Source organism: Scyliorhinus canicula, chromosome 2 (genome assembly GCF_902713615.1).
Source record: "Scyliorhinus canicula chromosome 2, sScyCan1.1, whole genome shotgun sequence".
Lineage (NCBI taxonomy): Eukaryota > Metazoa > Chordata > Chondrichthyes > Carcharhiniformes > Scyliorhinidae > Scyliorhinus > Scyliorhinus canicula.
Genome location: NC_052147.1, coordinates 279,557,708 through 279,580,712, shown reverse-complemented (window position 1 = coordinate 279,580,712; position 23,005 = coordinate 279,557,708). Strand labels below are relative to the sequence as shown.

Below are 23,005 nucleotides of genomic sequence, written 5' to 3'. Positions count from 1 at the left end.
CAAGGGAAAGCAAAGTGTTGTGAGAGAAAGAGACAGCTGCAGGATCCAAATTAAAGTGGGTAGCAGACATCAGGGGTAAATCTAAAGTTTGATGCCAATTTCATAGAGTCTGGGAATCAACAGTTAATTAAATTGTGAATAGGTTGTACAATGGTCAAGACAAAGAAATCTTGAGGGGGTGTTGCAAACCCTGGATACGGGATTCATTGTTAAAAGTGGATGTTTGAAAGAGTAATTTGGAAAACCTGGACTGAATTTCAGAATGCAAACAGCTGATGGAAAGCATTATTGTGAAAGAAGACTTTTTAAAGTATTTTTTGGAGACTGGAGTTTGGAAACTCTCCTGTGACAATCATCTGGGAGGATTCTGAGGATAAATCCACACACGTCTCTTGGGTTCACACGTCTCTTGTGTGATTTGACATGGCCAGTCTGTGTGTTTAAAAGTGTTACTGAGACCATTGTATTTTGAGATACGCGTTGTAATCCGTGTTGACCTTAAAATCTGTGTGCGTCTGTGAACCTAAGGGGGGAGTAAAGGAGGATTGTATTATAAACAAATTTTTAATGCTGAATAAATGCTTTTTTTCCTTGTTGTTAAAGCTAATTTGTGGTCCTGTGAATCTGTTCCACCGCGTTTTCTAAACAAAAAAAAAAAAAATGACGATCTTTTGAGCCAGGGTTCCATTCTGGAATCTTCTCGTCCAGTTATAACACCAACTGGCATTGTAACACTTGGTTGTCACACTCTCGCCTTGGAGTAAGGAAATTATGGCGTCAAGCCCCACTTCAGGGACTTGAGTGCTGTATCTAGGTTGACATTCCGCTACAATACTGAGGGAGTGCTTCACTGTTAAAGGTACACTGTCTTTTAGATGAGACGTTGAACCAAGGCCCTGTCTGCCGTCTCTGATGCAAGTAAACAATACCAAGTCACTATTTTGAAGAGCAGAGTTCTCCTCAGCATCCCAGTCAAAATGTATCTCTCGATCACGATCACAAAAGCAGATTATCTGTACATCAGCAAATTGCTGTTAGTTGAAACTTGGTGTGCTCAGATTGGTTTCTTCCATTGCAACAGTGTTTGAAGAAGGATAAAATAATTGCTTGTAAGGTGCTTTGGAATATTCTGAGGTCATGTAAGGCACTAGATAATGCAAGTCACTCTCCTTTTAAGTGGAAGGAAGTATTCCATGCCCAGTCACATGAATTCCAATGGGTCTCACAGTATCTAAACACCCCTCACACTTGGCCTTATCTTCAAGATTTGAATGCAAAATAAGTTGGCGTAACTTCAACTCAATGCTTGGGGTATTTAAACCTCCACTGCAGCCAAATGGACAGTCTTACTCAGGCAAACCCATGTAGAAAACAGACATTCTCACGACAAGGTAAATGAAAGGGTAGTATTTTAAAAGGGGTGCAGGAACAGGCACCTCGGGGTTCATGTGCCAAAATCTTTGAAAGTGGCAGAGCAAATTGATAAGAAAAAGAAGCACGTAAGATTCTTGGCTTTATAAATAGATGCAGCGGATCTCCTTACCTCGGGAAGGATACACTTTCCATGGAGAGAGTGCAACAATGGTTCAGCAGACTGATTCCTGGGAAGGTGGGATTGTCCTATGAGGACATACCAAGGAGACTGAGCCTGCATTCTGTAGAGTCAAGAAGAATGAAAGGTGATCTAATTCTTACATGGTTCAACACGGTAGATGGAGGAAAGATGTTTTCCACGGCTGGGATGGGAAGTCTAGAACCAGGGGACCGATGCCGGGATTTTCCGCTCCTGTTCTCATTAGGCGGGTTTCGGGGTGAATAAAAATATCGTGAGAAGGCTTAAGTTGCGTTTCATTTTGATGTAAATGTAGGGTGCAATCTCCCCCTGCCTGCCAGTGGCGGGCCGCGTTTCCCCACCATTCAACGTCAGGAACCTCAATGTAGTGCATTAGCATATCATTATCAGACCAGAGTCAAACCCCCACCTCATATAAGTCATGGTGGTGTGATGCCAGAAAGATGCGATGTGCGACTGGTTACAAAAGGCCTGAACCTGGCGAGCAGAACACCAAGAGGAGCTCGGAAGTGAGCGTTGCACTCGCAGAGTGGCGGGATCCCTGTCTTCAGTGGGGAGAGGGTGGGGCGGGGGTTGAGCAGGGGCGATAGCAGATGTGTTGGCGGGACGGGGTGAGTGGAGAGCGGCAGGGGTGGACTTGGCTGCAGAGTGTTTCCTGGCAGCCATGACTCCCCCGAGAACTGCAGTGTGCTAGCTGTGTGCAGGGGCCTTCAAACAAGGCATCCGGATCATCGATGGCAGGGCGGGCAAATCAGAGGCCACCAGTCAGACGCAAGCCTGGAACCCATGCCTGCCAGTTTTGTTTTTTAGGTGCTACACAATATGGCGGGAAGAGCCATATTGTCATCAGAAGACTCAACAACACCCACCCGACATCAGACTTTGCCAATATCAGAGATGATTCTGCCCCCAGTCTTTGGAGGTTCAGTCATTGAGTATGTTCAAGACTGAGATCAATAGACTTCTACATTTTGGATTTGGATTGGATTTTGTTTATTGTCACGTGTACCGAGGTACAGTGAAAAGTATTTTTCTACCAGCAGCTCTTGAATCTATTCGTGCAAGTTCTCAGACTTTTGTATCTCCTGCAGGATGGAAGAAGTTGGAAGAGTGAGCAAGCCGGGTGGGAGGGGTCTTTGATTATGCTGCCCGCTTTCCCAAGGCAGCGGGAGGTGTAGATGGAGTCAATGGATGGGAGCCAGGTTCGTGTGATGGACTGGGCGGTGTTCACAATCTGAAGGGTATGGGATAATGTGGGAAAATGGCATTGAGGTAGAAGGCCAGCCATAATCTAATTGAATGCTGGAGCAGGCTCCATGGGCCAAATAGGCTACTCCTGCTCCAATGTCCCTGTGTACATTCACCTGAAGAAGGAGCCGTGCTCCGAAAGCTCGTGTTTGAAACAAACCTGTTGGACTTTAACCTGGTGTTGTAAGACTTCTTCCTGTGTACAAAAGCAAAGCCTAGTGCTAAACTTTACAAATCACCAGTTAGACCTTAGCTAGAGTGTTGTGTCCAGCTCTGGGAAGGGTGTAAAGTTGTTGGAGGGTACAGAGGAGATTTACCAGAATGGTACCAGAGTGGGAAATTCTCTGTGGAATTCTCTTCCCCAAGGAGCAGTGTAGGCTGGGTGATTGAATATTTCTAATGCTGAGTAAAGATTATAGGAGGTAGGCAGAAAAGTAGGGTATGGTCAGAATCTGATCAGCCGCAATCTTGTCAAATGGAGGAACAGGCTTGAGGGGCCAAATGGCCTACCCCTGCACCTAATTCATATGGTCAGTTTTTGATTATTTGAAGGCTTCTGAGAAGCTGGGGTTGCTGTCCTCTTCGAGCAGTGAAGCTGAAGAGAAGATTTAATTGAGCTATTAAAATAGCTTGGGAGAAACTGTTCACGTTGGCAAATGGATCGGTAACCAAAAGACACAAATGTAAGATAAATAACTTAAGAACCAGAGGGGTGATAGAGTCTTCGAGTTTTACAGCATTAAAAAAGAAGCCTTTTGGCCCATTATGCATGCTCCAACCATCAAGCACGGATCTATTCTAATCCCATTTTCCAACACTTCGCCTGTAGCCTTGTCTGCTGTGGTGTTTCAAGCGCTCATCTCAATGTTTCTTAAATGTTGTGAGGGTTCCTGCATCTCCCATCTTTTCTGGCAGAGTTCCATACTTCCCCCCTCTCTGGGTGAAAATATTTTCCTCAAATCCCCTCTAAATCAGTTGCTCTTTACCCAAAATCTATGCGCTTGATTATTGATCCATCTACGAAGGGGCAGAGTTTCTTCCTATCTACCCTATCGATGTCCATCATAATTTTGTGCACCTCAGTTAGGTCCCCTTGTGGTCTTCTCTGCTCCAAGGAAAACAACTTCAACCGAACCAGCCTCTCTTCATAGCTGAAACACTCCAGCCCAGGCAACATCTTGGTGAATCTCCTCTGCATCCTTTCTTGTGCAATCACATCCGCTCTGCATTTACCCCTGTTGGAATTTTGCACACTTCAATTAAGTCACCTCCAGAGAATACAGGACCAGCACCTCAGTCTCTCCTCATAGGATAATTCTGCCATCCCAGGGATTAGTCTGGTGAACCTTCATTGCACTCTTTCCCTGATGAGGAAGGTTTTTTTCTTGCACAGCAAGCTGTGATAATCTGGGTCGTGCTGCCTGAACTCAGTGGAAGCAGATTTGATAATGGCTTTTCTAAAGGGACTTGGATATGTACTTCAAAAGGAAAAAAATTGCAGAGAAGGGGCAATGTGAGTGGGACAAATTGGACAACTCTTACAGCCACCTGGACAGGTATGATGGGCAAATGGCCTCCTGTTCTGTATGTATCTAATACTGGAGCACTCTTGAATTCAGAAGCATCATTGAACAGAGTAGGGGAATCTTTATGCTGAATTAAACTTGTCCTTATGTGACCTGGGAGAACTTGGTGTTGATACTGGGAGCTGGATTCTTCAGCCATGTCAGCTGCAAGATTGACACAGACGTGACACGGACCATGTAGTGGTCTGTTGACCTCGGGTGGGAATTTCCAGTCACCAGGCGGGCACGGCCGGAGAATCCCGCCCTGTCCCATCCACTTTGATAAACATCAGATTCACTTTTTTAACGGAACCATTTTGCTCCCAATCTGTAACATTTCAGGAAAGGCCCAGCTGATGGTGTTTGAGCACACAATTGTGCATTTGTGTGTTTAAGATGATTAAAAGATTTGATGGTGTAAGTGTAAACCTTTTCCCCTGGAGGTGGGAGCTCAAAACAAGAAAGCGTAACCTTAAAATTAGAGCCAGGCCGTTCAGGGGGATGTTCAGGAAGTATGTTCAGGGGAATGTTCAGGAAGTATGTTCAGGGGAATGTTCAGGAAGTATGTTCAGGGGGATGTTCAGGAAGTATGTTCAGGGGTATGTACAGGAAGTATGTTCAGGGGTATGTACAGGAAGTATGTTCAGGGGGATGTACAGGAAGTATGTTCAGGGGTATGTACAGGAAGTATGTTCAGGGGTATGTACAGGAAGTATGTTCAGGGGTATGTACAGGAAGTATGTTCAGGGGTATGTACAGGAAGTATGTTCAGGGGTATGTACAGGAAGTATGTTCAGGGGTATGTACAGGAAGTATGTTCAGGGGGATGTTCAGGAAGTATGTTCAGGGGTATGTACAGGAAGTATGTTAAGGGGGATGTTCATAAAAGGTACAGAAATCTAACAGTCTCTTCCCAAGAAAGTTGTTGAGGCTTTTCTCAATTTTCAGTTGGACATCTTGAGGATTGTAAGATTGTTATGCGTCAGAGAATACATCCCTGCTGGTAAAGTGTCACATAATGTGGGCAGCGCGGTAGCATGGTGGTTAGCATCAATGCTTCACAGCTCCAGGGTCCCAGGTTCGATTCCCGGCTGGGTCACTGTCTGTGCGGAGTCTGCACGTCCTCCCCGTGTGTGCGTGGGTTTCTTTCCTCCGGGTGCTCCGGTTTCCTCCCACAGTCCAAAGATGTGCATGTTAGGTGGAGTGGCCATGCTAAATTGCCCGTAGTGTCCTAAAAAAGTAAGGTTAAGGTTAAGGGGGGGGGGGGGGTTGTTGGGTTACAGGTATAGGGTGGATACGTGGGTTTGAGTAGGGTGATCATTGTTCCACACAACATCGAGGGCCGAAGGGGCTGTTCTGTACTGTTCTATGTTCTATGTGTTGTGACGTCAGCAGAGTGTTTGCATGGGCTTTATTATTCTTCATCTTAGATTGCATGAGTAACACCTCTTAATAAAACCTTTGAAAGAATCCAGAGTGTGGGCACTCTATACCAAAGATGGATATTCTGTTAAGTAGGGTTACTGTACCAAGACAGGTGACTGCAGTTAAGATACAGGTCAGCTATGATCTGATTTGAATGCGGAACAGGCTTGAGGGGCTCAATGGCCTCCTCTTGCTCTTGAGTACGGAATTGCAACATGCTGTAAATCTGTCCGATTGTAACTGACTTGATCTCCCTGATAGGTTTACTCCAAGCAACAGGTAACACAGTACCAGAAGGACCTCCAGGCCTGGGAGAAAGAGAAGGACCGGCAGAGAGTCGAGTTCACTATTACAGAACGGGGTCTGCAGGACAACCAACAGCCGGTTCGCCAAAGACAGGTAGTTGCAGCGAACAAAAAAGCAGAGTTTTGTTGGGCAGGGTTTACTGCAAACTATGGTGGCTCGTCAGGAACTGGAGCTCTGTGTTGCTCATTGCTCGCTGGAGGCTGAATGTATAGCATGGTGAGACAGATAGATGGAACTTTTAATTCTTCAAATCTGCCATGTTCCATGGTTATATGTATGAAGCCTACTTCCTCATTGAGGTCTGCCATTTCTAGAACATTAAAGTTCAGACACTGGGAACCGTGCAGGGGTTGCTGGATTCCTGTCAACAAGCTTGCGACAGATTAATATGTGGGCCTAGTAGATTGCAAACCACATTATGGAGCCCCAGATCAATTTTGGCACAATGCATACTACTGCTGCTTCAAATGTGGGTGAGGCAGGTCACTCTGGTGCGGCATCATAGCCAAACTCAATTCTGTTATCACCTGATGTCCACACGTTTTGGGATGGTGGGAGTGGGAACCCGGGCTGACTTTACTACTCCACAACCCTGGGTAACTGATGCATATCATGATTGAAACCATGATGAATCAACTTTGCCATGAGAGGATTTAAATTTGGGTCCTACTGGATCAATTGGGAATGGTATTTCAGTGGCAGGGTTTCCCACACCACCACCCAAAGAGTTGGCGGACAGCCCCTAAGCCATTTAATGCTCTGTGGAGAGTTAATTGAGTGAAGATGGGACTTCTGCCCCTCAGCTTGGCAGAAGTCCAATCTCAGAGAGCTGCTGGCTAATTTGATTGGTTGGGAGCTCTGTAGTTTCTGTAGCCCCAGCAATACCAATGGCCAGTGTCATGGCAGTGTCCCTTTAAGAAAGGTTTTTGTCTTATCACATGGCTTCAGTGATGCCATTTTTGTGGGTGGAGCTGAGCTGTGGCTGTGAGTTTTACCTTCGCTTTGAGTTTTTGGGCTGGTTTTAACTGCACAGGATGAAATAAATGTCTTTCTCTATCTTCCTTTTGAAAGCTGTTCTGGACTGCTTGGCAACCTAAAAGAAATAATTGCTTTCTGGAAGGAATTTAAATCTGCTGGTTGAAAAGTGGAACAAACTCCCAGTAACAACAGTCTTAGTCAAGTGACAATAGTGTTCTGGGCCACGCCTTTGAAAAGGGGTTCCTAGTTTTATTTGGATTTTGTTATTGAAGTGGAACAGTTAAGGGGGGGATTCATTAAGGGTTATACATAGAGTACTCTAGCTGTGTGGGGTCTTTATGTTTGTAATTGTCACAAATCCTTGCTGTGTTTCTACAAATGCTAACTAAATTCTTAGAATAAAGCTTGTTTTTTTTATTAAAAGCGCCGAAGGAGGCTGTTAAATAACACCTGAAAAGAAGGCTCTTGTGCTCATCCCAGCCAAATTCAGTAGTCCCTGGAGCTGTGAGTCAGTAGTGCTAGCCACTGTGCCACCCCATGGGACCTGGGTGGGAGGGGGGAGAGGAGACAGGAACTGGAATGTTAGGGGGCACGGTTCTTGATGGAAAGACCATTGGGGGAGGAGTTGATGGGAGCAGGAGCAGGGATCAAAGGCAGGTAACAAGCCTTTCGGATGGAAAGGGAACCCTAGAGGGAGATGCCATCCTCACTTCCTTCCTGATATACAAGCTTGGTGATCTGCTGATATTCCCCATCGATCCCAACTCCCAGCAGTCTTACATTTCAGGCTGGTGGCCAATAATTGGTCATAGGTCACTAAAAAGTCTCAATTGGGGTGTACAATTGCAGAACGTTTGGGGCAGGTAGGAGGCCAACAGAGAGGCCATCTGGGAAATTTGACAGTCTGCAAATCTGCTGAGGGGGACCATAAAATTCAGCCCAATATTTTTCGGTATGTTCATTAACCCTGAGGTCGAAACAGTCATAATTGTATTGCGCCATCACCATTATATCACCATGTGGATGGGATCTTTTTGCAAACAGAGACTTGGTATGTCAGTTTTGGCTCAAATCTCACCCGAGATGGGGAATGTGGAACTCAACACAAGCAGATCAGCCACAATCTTATTCAATGGTGGGATTGGCTCGAGGTGCCAAATGGCAGACGTCTGCTCTGACACTGAATGTTTGTAGACAGCATAGATAGCGGCACGGTAGCACAGTGGTTAGCACTGTTGTTTCACAGCACCAGGGACGCGGATTCCTTCCCGGTTTGGGTCACTGTCTGTGCTGAGTCTGCACGTTCTCCCCGTGTCTGCGTGGGTTTCCGCCGGGTGCTCCGGTTTCCTCCCACTAGTCCAGAAAGACGTGTTGTTAGTTGAATTGGACATTCTGAATTCTCCTTCTGTGTACCCGAACCGGAATGCGGTGACTAGGCGCTTTTCACAGTAACTTCATTGCAGTGTTAATGCAAGCCTACTTGTGACAGATTTTTAAAATATTTGGGAATGTAACCGAGGCTGCCGCTCCAGTGCTGCACTGAGGGATGGTTCACTGTTGGAGGCGCAACATTTGGAGGTACATTAAAGTGGGATCCCACCTTCCCTCCCAGCTCAGTATAAAAGCACACGGTCCTATCTCAGTGAGAAACAGAGGAGTTCTCCCTGGAATCCTGCCCAATATTTAACTGTCGAACATAATTTTTTAAAAATGGATCATCAGGTCATTGTCACATTTCTGTTTGTGGGAGCATGATTTCAGCAAATTGTCTGGTGTATTTCCTACACAGTGAATACATTTCAAAAAACAAGTCCCTTGTCGACTGCAAAGCACTTTACGATGCACTGAGGTTGTAAATGTCACCATATCAAGTCGTTCTTTTTGGTTGAAGGTGCCTTTTTCTTTAGGTATTCCTGATAGCTGCAATGGTTCAGAACATCTATAGGGTTGAATGCGGAGTTTCCAAAATGTGCCAACTCAATTTCATTCCTTTCTCTCTGAAAGTGTTGCAAAGACTTACAAGAAAGTCACAAGATGACACACAAGGACATGAGCCCTAAGATTATGAAGTACAAGGTGAGAAATATGGACTGAGGTGCAGCCTGACATAGTGGAGATAAATCAATAGAGGTATGTGAACAAGTGTAACAAAATTCACGATGAGGGAAAGAAGAGCTGGTCTGTTAAAGGTCTTTAAAATAGGATTAGGTTGTTTTGAGCTGGCTAAGCTTGTAATTCAAATGATCTGATATTCACTTTCCTATGTTACTGACATTGCGGCAGCTGAAGTCTCTTTTGTCAAAGGTTGTTTTGTGAAATGGATTTGGATTGGAATCAAGTTCAGTTCTTCTCTTTGACCAGGTGGGTGATTTTAATCTAATGCTCTGGTTGTGAAGTCCATGGGATCACATGTGACACTGGTTTGGCACTCTGCCTGTCTATCAAAGTCGACAAGAGCAATAATAACAGGGGTTGCTGGAAACACTCAATAGGTTAGGCAGCATCTGTAGAGAGGAACATAGTTAGTGGCTGTGATTGGACAGCGTCGCCGTGCCACTTTTGGTGTCAGATCAAGGCCGTTGAATCGAGAGAGAGAGAGAGAGGCCTCTCGCGATATTCACGGCGCTCGCAACATCTCGCGATTCAACCTAACCTCATGAGACATCATGATCTGCATATGATATGCATTTTTAAATGAGCCATTAGGATTCTCCTGGTGCCCGGTACTCAACGGTCTCGTCTGGGAAACCTCACCAGGTCGCCATTTTATACTGGTCCACACAACCGTGGACCAGTCATAAGAGCACCTGGGAGGGGGTTCTCCCAGGCCATTAGAGACCCCCAGGTGGTCGGGGACAGGGCAGGGTGGCACCCTGGCTGTCCCTCTGGTACCCGGGCACCAAGTTGGCAGTGCCACTCAGGCACCCTGGCAGTGCCATGGTAGCGCTGCCAGGCTTGCAGGAGCACTGATAGGGTGCCAGACCAGCAGTGCCAGGGTGCCAGGTGGGCCCCGGGGGGTGGGGGGGGGGGGGGGGGGGGTCTTACCAGATAAAGGGAGGATGAGGCGGGGGTTCACGGGGACCTCCCCAAGGTCGGCGGTGTGATGGAGGGTCAAAAGAATGGTGGGGGGGGCAAAAAGCGGGGTGGGGTGAAAGATTGTGGCAGCCTTCTAAAATGGCACACCAATCTGCGAGGGGCCTTTCCTGCTGACAGGCTTCAGTAGCCTCGGTGGAGAAAATCTCGGTGAGAGTCCCATTCAGCGGACTTGAACTCAGGTCCACTGAATCACATCCGTTAACCCTGTTTCTCCTCAACGGCGCTCCTCACGTTTTCCCCAGGGAAGTAGTCGGGTCGTCCAGTGGTGGAGACAGTTCCAGCAGTTGGGGACTGGGTCGAAGCTGATGCCGGTACGAGAGAATCATGCGTTTGAGCCTGAAAAGCTGGATGCTAGGTTTCCGCGTTGAGAGGAGCGGAGTGTGATGGAAATGAAGGACATGTTTTTGGAAGGGCAGTTTGTGAGTTTGGAGAGGTTTGGGATTCTATGGGGGGGGGGGCTTATGGTATATGTAGGTGTGGAACTTTGCAAGGAAGGTTTTCTTGACTTTTCCGGTGACATCACCCTCATTGTTGGAGAGGGTGTTGTCGGTGATGGGGTTGGAGTGTGGGGGGGGGGGGGGGGGGGTGTCATCTTGGCGATTAATGGGAAGATTTTGGAGGAGGATGTGATATCGCTGGAGAGGGTTAAGGCCAAGTGGGAGGAAGAGCTGGGGGCGGCGCTGGACGGGGGTTTGTGGTGTGAGGTGTTGGGTAGGGTGAATGTCTCGACCTTGTGAGCGAGACTGGGGTTAATACAGCTAAAGGTAGGACATAGAGCACATCTGGTAACGTCAAGGATGAGCCTGTTATTTGAGGGGGTGGAGTATATTTGCGAGCGGTGTGGGAGATGTCCAGCCAATCATGTACATATGGTCTGGCCAAAGTTGGATACATTTTGGAGGTTGTTTTTCAGCACCATATCAATAATATTGCACGTGGATTTGGAGCCCAGTCCCCTGGGGACCATATTTGGGATGTAAAACTGCAGACAGCAGCGGTGGCAGATGTTTGAGCTTTCGTCTCGCTGATTGCTTGCAGGTGGGTCCTGTTGGGGTGGAGGTCAGCTTCTCCGCCCTGTGTGTCTGTGTGGCTTGGGGACCTGATGGAGTTTCTGTATTTGGAGAAGGTTAAGTTTGGTTTGAGAGGGGCGAGTGAGGGGTTCCACAAGAGGTGGGGTCTGTTTATTCTGCACGTTAATGAGTTGGTTACCGTCAGCTGCTGAGAGATGGGGGGTGGTTGGGGCAGTGGTGGGGGGTGGGGGGGGGCTCTTAGCATTATTGGCGTGTTGGCTGGTGAAGTGGTGGGGCGGGGGGGGGTCTGTTCTTGTTTTTGCATTGTTTTGTTTCATGTATAAAATGTTAAAAGCCGAATAAAAATATATTTTTAAAAAACTGTTCTCCTCCACAGATGCTGCCTGGCCTGCTGAGTATTTCCAGCATCTTTTTATTTTGGGTTTCCAGTATCTGCAGTATTTGGTTTAGCTGGCCAATTTGGTATAGCAGTGGGATACTCGGCCCTTCGGGTCTCCTCCACCACCCAACAAAATCATGGCTGATCAATTGTAGTCTGAACTCCACATTCCACCATGCCCCAATAACCATTGACTACCTTGTTAGTCAACAATCTATCTACTCTGCTTTGAAAATATTAATTGACTCTGCCTCCACCGCTCTCTGGGGAAGAGAGTTTCAAAGATTCGCCACACTATTAAGATTTATTTTCATCTCTATCTTAAATGGGAGACCCCTTATTTTTAAACTGTGTCCCCTAATGCACCGAGGCCCTCTTGGCACCTGCTCTTTGAGGTGCTGGTGACTGTCTCGAGGTCCTCTCTCTTCCCGATCGTCTTGCTTCTGGGTCCTCCTTTCAACATCTCCAAAAGCAGTCACAATTTCGGGCAAGGTACAAAACTGGAATCCTTCCTGATCTAGTGGATTCCTTGTTCAAAACGTTAAAACATTTATATTGCCCCAGTTCCCCTGGAGCAGTCTCAGCACAGTTTCTAGTGAGTGCATGGATACAGCACAGAACAGCCCATAATACAGTGCATCAGTAATTCCCCCAAGGACAGCGAGCAACAGGTTAATGTGTAATATTGCCTTGGTGTATTAGAGAGCATGTTTCTGAAGCTGGGGTTAGGGTACATTGTTCAGGCAGAGTTGTGGGAATTTTATTCAATGCCTACAATGTTTATTCCATGTTACAAGTCAGTGGAATGCTTTGCTGTTGCCTAATATAAGAAAACTTGTGAAAGCAATCTTGTAACCTCGGTAGGCATCAGGCGTTGCCAAGTACTTGAAAGTGGATTGAATTACAGTAGTCAGAATTGCTTGAAGTATGCTTGTCCCTGCACAGACGCTCCCTCCAATCAAGGAGCCAATGGAAACATGGGAAGGCCAACATAGTAGGAAACCAGTCGCCGGACTGTGGCTGAAACCGACGCCAGCTAAACCATTCTTGCTGCACCTCGGAGTCACCGCCAGATCCCACTCCATGGAGGAATATCACACAAACTTCCCAACTGAGGTTCCTAAGCACTACATCATGAGGTAGGGCATGTCTCTGGGTAGCCACGGGAAGTGCATGTCGGGTCGTCAACTCTGGCTGGACCTTTTGCTGGAGTATTCACCCACAGACCTCTCACCATGCTCCTGCCAGTGGTCACACGCCACACCGCCCTCATGGTGCACCCGTTTCCTATGGCCAATCGGAAAACAAACAAAAATTCTGGGAAACAGAAATTCAGAGAGCTGAAATATTAACTCTGTTTCCCGTTCCACAGATGCTGCCACATTGATGAGTATTTTCTGTTTTTATTTCAGATTTGACCCTTCTTGAGTCCCAGTCAAACATTTTTCTCCTCATCATCAATATTTTAAAAACTAATTAGATAAATATTTGAAGAAAATTGGGGGAAAAGGATAGTTTTTTTTTCAGTGCCTTGATGATATTTACCCCTGGTTTGTTCATGGCAATGTCCTGGAGGATAGCCTTCATTCCTGCAGATTCCAGGTCAATCATAAGACCATAAGACATAGGAGCAGAATTAGGCCACTTGGCCCATCGAGTATGCTCTGCTATTCAATCATGACTGATATTTTTCTCATCCCCATTCTCCTGCCTTCTCCCCATAACCCCTGATCCCCTTATTAATTAAAAACCTATCTATCTTTGTCTTAAAGACACTCAGTGATTTGGCCTCCACAGCCTTCTGCGGCAAAGAGTTCCACAGATTCACCACCCTCTGGCTGAAGAAATTCCTCCTCATCTCTGTTTTGAAGAATTGTCCCTTTATTCTGAGATTGTGTCCTCTGATTCTAGGTTTTCCTACAAATGGAAACATTCTCTTCACATCCACTCTGTCCAGGTCCTGTAAGTTTCAATAAGATCCCCACCTTGTCCTTTCAAACTCCAACGAGTACAGACCCAGAGCCCTCAACCGTTCCCCGTACAACATTAATTGTTTAATAGCCTGTTTTTAAAAAAAAATTTTTACGAGCTGTGGGCGTTGCTGGTTAGGCCAGCATTTATTGCACATCCCTAGTTGCCCTTCAGAAGGTAGTGGTGAGTTGCCTTCTTCAATCTCTGCAGTCCTTGAGGTGTAGGAACACCCACTCTGATGTTAGGGAGGGAGTTTCAGGATGTTCCCCAACGACAGCGAAGGAACGGCAATATATTTCCAAGTCAGGGTGGGGAGTCACTTGGAAGGAAACCTCCAGGTGGTGGAGTTCGCAGGTATCGGCTGCTCTTGCCCTTCTAGATGGTAGTGGTCGTAGGTTTAGAAGGTGCTGTCTAATGAACCTTGGTCAGATACTGCAGTATTCGTTGGTGGTGGAGGGTTGGAATGTTTGTGGAAGGGGGAGCAATCAAGTGGGGCTGCTTTGTCCTGGATGGTGTCGAGCGCCTTGAGTGTGGTTGGAGCTGCACTCATCCAGGCAAGTGGAGAGTATTCCATACACTCCTGACTTGTGCCTTGTAGATGGTGGGCAGGCTTTGGGGCGGTCAGGAGGTGAGTTACTCGCTGTAGGATTCCTAGCCTTTGGCCTACCCTGGTAGCCACAGTATTAATATTGGCCAGTCGAGTTCAGTTTCTGATCAATGATAACTCCCAGGATGTTGATTGTGGGGGATTCAGCGATGGTAATGCCATTGAATGTCAAGGGGCGGTGGTTCGATCCTTTCGTGTAGGAGATGGTCATTGCCTGGCACTTGTGTGGCACGAATGTAACTTGGCACTTGTCAGTCCACGTCTGTATATTGTCCAGGTGAAATGAAATGAAAATCGCTTATTGTCACAAATAGGCTTCAAATTAAGTTACTGTGAAAAGTCCCCAGTCGCTACATTCCGGCGCCTGTTTGGGGAGGCTGGTACGGGAATTGAACCGTGCTGCTGGCCTGCCTTGGTCTACTTTAAAAGCTAGCTATTTAGCCCTGTGCTAAACCAGGTCTTGCTGCATTTGGACATGGATTGCTCATTATCTGAGGATTCGCAAATGGTGCTGAACATTGTGCAGTCATCTGCAACCATCTCAGGGAAAATGTGCAGACTCCACACAGACAGTGACCCAAGCCGGGAATCGAACCTGGGACCCCTGGAGCTCTGAAGCAACTGCGCTGACCACATGTGCTACCGTGCTGACCACATTGTCGTTTTTAAGGTCAAACATACCTTGGAACATTCCTGACTCGGAATGACTAATGGAGATGGAGAAAGCTGGTTCCGGAAGGCACCGAACACATCGAGAGACTTTGTCAAGATGTCGGGGGGAGGGAGGGAACGCAAAACCTCAAAATAATCCACCAACCCAACCTTTCAAACGCTCCGGTTTCCTCCCACAGTCCAAAGATGTGCGGGTTAGGTGGATTGGCCGTGCTAAATTGTCTTAGTGTCCAGAAAAATGTGGGTTACCAGGTTACGGGGATAGGGTGGATACGTGGGCTTCAGTGGGGTGCTCTTTGTAAGGGCCGTTGCAGACTCGATGGCCCGAGTGGCCTCATTCTGCACTGTAAGTTCTATGATTCGATGATCTCCACTTCTGACCTGATGATGGAAGGGAGGTCGTTGATGAAGCAGCTGAAGATGGTTGGACCAAGGACACTACCCTGAGGAACTCCTGCAGTGATGTTCTGGAGCTGAGATGATTGATCTCCAACCACCACAACCATCTTCCTTTGTGGTCGGTATGACTCCAACCAGCGGAGAGTTTCCCCCCTGATTCCCATTGACTCCAGTTTAGCAAAGGCTCGTTGATGCCATACTCGGTCAAATACTGCCTTGATGTCAAAGGGCAGTCACTCCCACCTCACCTCTGGCATTCAGCTCTTTTGTCCATGTTTGAACCAAGTTTGTAATGAGATAAGGAGCTGAGTGACCTTGGCAGAACCCAAACTGAGCGTCCATGAGCAGGTTATTGCTGAATAAACGCTGCTTGATAGCACTGCTGATGACTCCTTCCATCACTTTGCTGATGATGGAGAGTAGGCTGATAGGGAGGTAATTGGCTGTTGGATTTGTTCTGTTTCTTGTGTACAGGACACACCTGGGCAATTTTCCACATTGCCGTGTTGTAGCTGTACTGGAATAGCTTGGCTAGGGGTGCGACATGTTCTGGAGCACAAGCCTTCAGGCCAGGATATGAATTGCCAGGATATTGTCAGGGCCCTTAGCTTTTGCAATATCATGTCTTCAGCCGTTTCTTGATATCACGTGGAATGAATCAGATTGCCCGAAGACTGACATCTGTGATGCGGGGGATCTCTGGAGGAGACCGAGATGGATGATCCGCTCAGCACTGCTGGCTGAAGATTGTTGGAAATGCCTCGGCTTTGCCTTTTGCACATACATCCTGGGCTCCTCCATCATTGAGGATGGGGATATTTGTGGAGCCTCCTCCTCCAGTGAGTTGTTTAATTGTCCACCACCATTCACGGTTGGATGTGTCAGGACTGCGGAGCTTAGATCTGATGCGTTTGTTGTGGAATCGCTTAGCTCTGTCAATTACTTGCTGTTTATGCCGTTTGGCACACAAGTAGTCCTGTGTTGTAGCTTCACCAGGTTGACACCTCATTTTTACGTCGGCCTGATGTTGCTCCTGGCATGCTCTCCTGCACTCTTCATTGAACCGGGTTCATTCGTTATACTTATTGTTGAATAGGCTGCACCAAATATAAACAGTATACAGATGGCACTGTGGTATTGTTGGAGAAGTGATTGCTGAACACAATAAGAAAGAAAAATTAAGAAAATTGCTTATTGTCACAAGTAGGCTTCAATGAAGTTACTGTGAAAAGCCCCTAGTCGCCACATTCCGGCATCTGTTCGGGGGGGGGCTGGTACGGGAATTGAACCGTGCTGCTGGCCTGCCTTGGTCTGCTTTAAAAGCCAACGATTTAGCCCAATGTGCTAAACCAGCCCCTTATAATCTTTTATTGTCACAAGTAGGCTTCAATGAAGTTACTGTGAAAAGCCCCGAGTCGCCACATTCCAGCGCCTGTTTCGGGGAGGCTGGTACGGGAATTGAACCATGCTGCTGGCCTTGTTCTGTATCACAAACCAGCTGTCTAGCCCACTGAGCTAAACAGCTTTGTAATAATAAACGTGGAGTCGAAGATGTCAAGACCTGCTTTCTAGTTCTTATTATAGAGTTATCATCGGAGCTTTACATTGGTCTCACTATCATTTATTTGTTACTCTTAGCTTTGCTACTTACTCTGATCGTGTGAAACTCCCACCACGTCTTCATTGCAAAGGCTTGTTGCTTAGATTCCTCTATTTCGACATCCCCAACCAATAGCTCATGGCCGGGATTCTCCATTCCTGCGGGCAAGTTCTGGCGGCGGCGTGAAAAGTGGCGCGTGCCACTCCGGCGTCAACAGGCCTCAACTTGGCAGCTATCCAGTCCTTCCTCAGGGGCTAGTATGGTGTTGGAGTGGTCTCCGCAGCTCCGGCGCCTGAAAGCTGGCGAGCCATGGCCGGCGCAGGTTTGCGCATGCCGTCACGGCTGGCGCGTGTGCGCACATGCGTGTGGATTCCCGTCTCTGCGCTGGTCCCCGGGCGATATGGCAGAGCCCTACAGGGGCCTGGCACGGAGGAACATAGGCCCCACGGAAATAGTCTGCCCGCCGATCGGTAGGCCCCGATCGCGGGCCAGACCACCGTGGACGCCCCCTCAGGGTTGGATCTCCCCACCCCCACGAGGACGGCCTCCCAGACAGAACTCCGAGGTCCCGCCACGTGGGACCATACGTAACCCACTCCGGCTGGACTCGGCGGAACTTGGTGGGCGCTTTCATGCCCCGACGCCAGCTTACCAATTCTCTGGCGGGTTTCCCGCCACCCTGGTCAGGGGCCGTTGACAGCGGCCCCTCCGGTGATTCCCCGGGCCCCAATGGGCCGAGTGTCCATCAAGTTTTGCCCAGTCCCGCCGGCGTGAATTACTCATCTCACACACGGCAGGACCTGGCAGGTAAGTGTGCAGGGGCCGAGGGGGGGGGGGGATCCGACCTTGGGGGAGCACCCACAGTGGCCTGGCCCGCGATCGGGGCCTCCAATCTGCGGGCGGGCTGGTTCCGTAGGGGCCTTCTTTCTTCCGTGTGGGGCTCCGCAATATTGCCCGGGGGCCAGCGCGGAGAAGGGAACCCCCGCGCATGCTATACGCTGGCTGTTCTGCGCATGCACGGAAATATGCCGGCTGTTCTGCGCACGCATGAGATCACGCCGGCTGTTCCGCGCATGCGCGAACTCGCGCAGGTCCTTCGCCGCCGGCTGGAGCTGCAGGAACCACTCCGGCGTCAACCTAACCCCCGGGAAAGTGGAGAATTCCTCACTTTCGGGGGCCGTTGACGCCGGAGTGGTTGGTGCCGGTTTTCATGCTGGCGTGGGGACAGAGCCCCGTTATTGCAGAATCCCGTTTCGGGAGTTTGTTGAGAAGAGGGAGTTTGGTGAGGAGGGGAGGGCAGTATTCCGTTGCTTTGTAATTTTTCACCTGGTGAGCTGCTGGTGAGTATCTGGTGAATATTCGATAAGTGGTCAAAGACTATTTTCCAAAGGTTTAAATTCATCCCGCAGTTTGTGGTAAGATCAATAAATAACTAAAAGAAAATAAATAAGACCATAAGACATAGGAGCAGAATTAGGCCACTCGGCCCATCGAGTCTACTCTGCCATTCAATCATGGCTGATATTTTCTCATCCCCATTCTCCTGCCTTCTCCCCATAACCCCTGATCCCCTTATTAATCAAAAACCTATCCATCTCTGTCTTAAAGACACTCAGTGATTTGACCTCCATAGGGTTTTGCGGCAAAGATTTCCTCAGATTCACCACCCTCTGGCTGAAGAAATTCCTCCTCATCTCTGTTTTAAAGGATCTTCCCTTCAGTCTGAGGCTGTGCCCTTGGGTTGTAGTGGAAACATCCTCTCCACGTCCACTCTATCCAGGCCTCGCAGTATCCTGTAAGTTTCAATAAGTTCCCCCCTCATCCTTCTAAACTCCAACGAGTACAGACCCAAAGTCCTCAATTAAGTAACTAGGTCAAGATTTATAAGTATGGCAGGGCAGGTGATGTGTCTCGGCTGCAGCATGTGGAAGCTCATGGATACTGGTATTATCCCGGGCAAAAACATTTGCAGTAAGTATCTGGGGCGCGGTGGCATAGTGGTTAACACTACTGCCTCAGTGCTAGGGACACATGTTTAATTCTTGCCTTGGGTGACTGTGTGGAGTTTTATGTTCTCCCCGTGTCTGCGTGAGTTCCTCTGAGTGCTCTGGCTTCCCCCCACAGTATGAAGATGTGTAGGCTAGGTTGATTGGCTGTGCTAAATTGTCCCTTTGTGTCCAGGGGTGTGCACGTTAGTTCACGGGTATAGGGCCTGATTGGGAGGGGGTATGGACCTGGGTCGAGTGTTATTTTGGCGGGTCAGTGCAGACTTGATGGGCCAAATGGCCTCCTTCTGCACTGTAAGGATTCTATGATTGAGGAGCTACGGCTCAGAGTCGTTTAGCTGGAGGCTGAGCTGCGGACATTGCAACACATTAGGGAGGGTGGGAGTTAACCTGGATGCTTTGTTTCAGAGGCCGTGACAACGCTCAGGATAGAATCTTTGGGTTTGGAAAGTGAGGGACAGGGGCCATGACACCGGGACTGAATTACGTACGGTATGCATTGGGGGAGCTATTTAAGGAGTAATTCAGTACATGCCAGTGGATCAGCACTCTACTGCCGCGAATTATGAGCAATACCGGCCCAGCGGGCATTCAGCAGGCACCCACCCCCCCCAACCCCTACCCAACAAGCCCGACAGTTTTCAATAGTTTTTCAGTGAGTTTTTAGCCTCCTGCTCTCCCTCCGCAGCCACAGCACCCAGTCCATGTTTAGAAATACTTGTAGCAATTCATGTCCATGAGACCTCTGCCTGAGAGGAGCGAAGCATCGCAGAAGGGCCGAGCATACTGTGTCTAACCCGCCAATTTCATTTAAATGCATGCAAGTGCCGGTCTCGCATGCCGGCGTGGGGCGCAATACTCGTCATCGCCACCAGCGAGGACCGGAGCCCCCGATCGTGGCCGGAAGCCTGATTCTCCATCTGATCGCGTTTGCAGCGTCGCAAGGAGGAGAATTTTGCCCAATGCAGGAAAATGTGACGTTATGCACTTTGGTAGGAAGAATAAAGGAGCTGAATATTATTTAAATGGAGAGAGACTGCAGAAAGCTGCAGCACAGAGAGATTGAGGGCCCTTGTGTGAAAATTGCAAAAAGCAAGTTCAGCAGATCATAGGGAAGGTAAATGGAATGTTGTCCTTTACTTCAAAGAGAATGGACATTGGAGGCAGTCCAGAGAAGGTTGACTCGGGTTTACCCTGGGCATAGAGGGATTTTTTATGAGGAGAGGTTGATTAGGTTGGCCTTGTATTCATTGGAGTTTAGAAGAATGAGAGGCGACCTTATTAAGACGTATCGGATTCGCAGGGGGTTTGACGGGGTCGATACTGAGAGGGTGTTTCCCCTTGTGCGAGAGTCTAGAATCAGAGGGCTTAATCTCAGAGTAAAGGAGTCACCCATTTAAGACAGAGATGATGAGCCTAATTAAATCATTTGCACAGACGCACGCCGACAGGCTTCTTTACAGAATAACACAATATTCCCCAAAATATTTTAAAAATAACATCCATCCTCACAATGTAGAGAATCTCAGCCCTGGTGTCAGTATCATGGTTGCTGTGTAATGCAGCACGAGGATGTGGCTGAGCAAATGTCAGTAGGTTGCTTCAGGAATTATGTCGCTCTGTTTATGCTTGTTCTGTCCCACTCCGTGATCGAATCATACTCCACAGTGTCAGTCCCATTTCATCTAAGGTTGAACATCGTGCTCGCACGCAGGCCAGAGTTAGGCCAACAATAGGGCTGCTAACCATTCCAGGATTTCCCTGGAGTCTCCAGATCAATACCCTGCCCATTGCTGTGAACAAAACCCGGGAGAAAAGTAAATGGGGCATCAAAAAAAATGTATTCAGAGAATGAGAACTCAGGCTGTTTGATTGATAGTCAAGTCAATTAATTTTCCACTTGGTCATGGGAAAGGTGACGTAGGATGGGCCTGTTGCTAGGTCAATGGGGAAGTTTGGGGTGGATGGCCATCTGGTGGCATCCCTTGGACTTCCTCCAATTAGAGTTGCTACAAGATATCAGCGCGGATTATCAGACCCGTGCTCATATATAGTGAACGTTCTTGTCGTGAGCATCAGAGGATGCTTTGCAGCTTTCTCAGTAATGGCATTGCGTTCTTGATTGGCAGAACCCTCGTTTCGGAACCGCTCTCGTCTGACCCACAACCTGGAGGCAACGGGCAAACATGGGGCAAGTGGGAGAACAATTCAGTTGATCTCCTCTTGACTGCCTCAAAAGAAGACATGAAGCTTGTGACTGATATCCTCACAACAGTTCTGAGGTAATTGGGAATGTTTTATCACATCGACCTTCGGGCTACGTGTCCATTCATTTTTGCAGAACCGTGCAATGAGGCCATTTGGCCCCTTTTCTCTCCCATTTCGTCGCTCCAACAATTTTAAGCAAAAGAAGGTCAAGTTTAGTATTGTCTAATCACTAGAATAATCGCCAGAGTAACTGCCTGCAGGTACACAACAGCTATTTTAGGCCAATGGTTCCAGAGAGGATGCACCTATAGAACATAGAAAAATACAGCACAGAACAGGCCCTTCGGCCCACGATGTTGTGCCAAACCTTTGTCCAAGATTAATCATAGATTATCATAGAATTTACAGTGCAGAAGGAGGTCATTCAGCACATCGAGTCTGCACCAGCTCTTTGAAAGAGCACCCTACCCAAGGTCAACACCTCCACCCTATTCCCATAACCCAGTAACCCCAGTAACTCAGAAGAATCTCCAGCCCTGCAAGAAAATGCAAAAGAACATGGTCAGTGATTTTTTTTCGTTCAAATTTTAACATTTTTACTTAACACACATAACATTCCAAAACAAAATAAATTCCCCACCTCGCCGCGAACTCGCCCCTTCCCAGCGTCAATGACAACCAGCTCCCCCTGTAGATTTTTACCTGAGCAAACATTCAAAGTTTTCAGAAGAAAATTGGTGGGTGGAAAAAAAGCAATAGGGTAACTTTAAGCCCCCCCAGAAAATGTGTGGACTGGAGTGAAAACCAACAGCCAAAACCCCTTCAACCTGCCAAATTCTTATTTTAATGGAGGTGTGATGGGAATGGGAAGGTGGCACAGTGGTTAGCACTGTTGCCTTACAACGCCCGGGTTCAATTCCACCCTTGGGTCACTGTCTGTGCGGAGTCTGCACGTTCTCCCCGTGTGTGCGTGGGTTTCCTCCGGGTGCTCCAGAGTCCAAAGATGTGCATTTTAGATGCATTGGCCATGCTAAGTTACCCCCTAATTCAAGAGATGTGCTGGTTAGTTTACGGGGATAGGGGGAGTGGGCATGGCTGAAGTGCTCATTTGAAGGGTCAGTGTAGACTTAATGGGCCAAATGGCCTCCTTCCACACTGTAGGGAGTCTATGGTTCTGTAGAGTAAGTGAACCCACTTCCAAAGGCACGTTGGCAATTTAAAGATAATGGGCGCGATGTTCCGCTCCCGCGCGGCATCGGGAAGGCCGTTGTGAACTCGGCCGAGTTTCACGACGGCGTTGGAGGCCGCTCCTCGCACCCTATTCACCCCCCCCCCCTCCCCCCCCAGGGGGCTAGGAGCGGCGTTGTAAGAAACTCGGCCGCCGGGCCTTGACGCTTGCATCAAAGCGGCGCGCCGAGAATGAAGCGACGGCGGCGCCTAAGTGACGTCAGCCACGCATGCGCAGGTTGGCCGGCTCCAACCCGTGCATACGCGGTTGCCGTCTTCCCCTCCTCTGCCCCGCAAGACGTGGCGGCTTGATCTTGCGGGGCGGCGGAGGGGAAAGAGTGCGTCCCTTGGAGACGCCGGCCCGACGATTGGTGGGCACCGATCACGGGCCAGTCCCCTCCTGAGTACGGCCGTGGTGCTCACTCCCCTCTCCATACCCAACAAGCCGCAAACGAACCTTTGGCGCCATGTTCACGACGGCAGTGACCAGGTGTGTTTGCCACCGGTGTGAACAGGTCGGGAAGGTCAGGCCACTCGGCCCATCCGTGCCAGAGAATCGCCGGTCGCCGTGAAAAACGGCGAGCAGCGATTCTCTGAGCGGGGGGGGGGGGGGGGGGGGGGGGGGGGTAGGTGAATCGCGGGGGGTGCCAGGGCAGCGTGTCGTGATTCGCCCGGCCCTCCCACGATTCTCCCACCCGGCGTGGGGAGCGGAGA

General features: G+C 48.5%; 1 protein-coding gene across 6 annotated transcripts in view; it reads left to right on the top strand.

Moving 5' to 3' along the window:
- The window catches only part of cfap65 (cilia and flagella associated protein 65), a 212,756-nt gene that overhangs the window by 158,434 nt on the left and 31,317 nt on the right, over positions 1-23,005 (top strand). For all 6 annotated transcript variants that reach the window (XM_038790129.1, XM_038790130.1, XM_038790128.1 and 3 more), the window contains exons 27-30: positions 6,073-6,210; positions 9,100-9,171; positions 12,547-12,740; positions 20,986-21,138. In XM_038790129.1, coding sequence (XP_038646057.1) covers positions 6,073-6,210; positions 9,100-9,171; positions 12,547-12,740; positions 20,986-21,138 — 557 coding nt within the window. The remainder of the gene's footprint in view (positions 1-6,072; positions 6,211-9,099; positions 9,172-12,546; positions 12,741-20,985; positions 21,139-23,005) is intronic.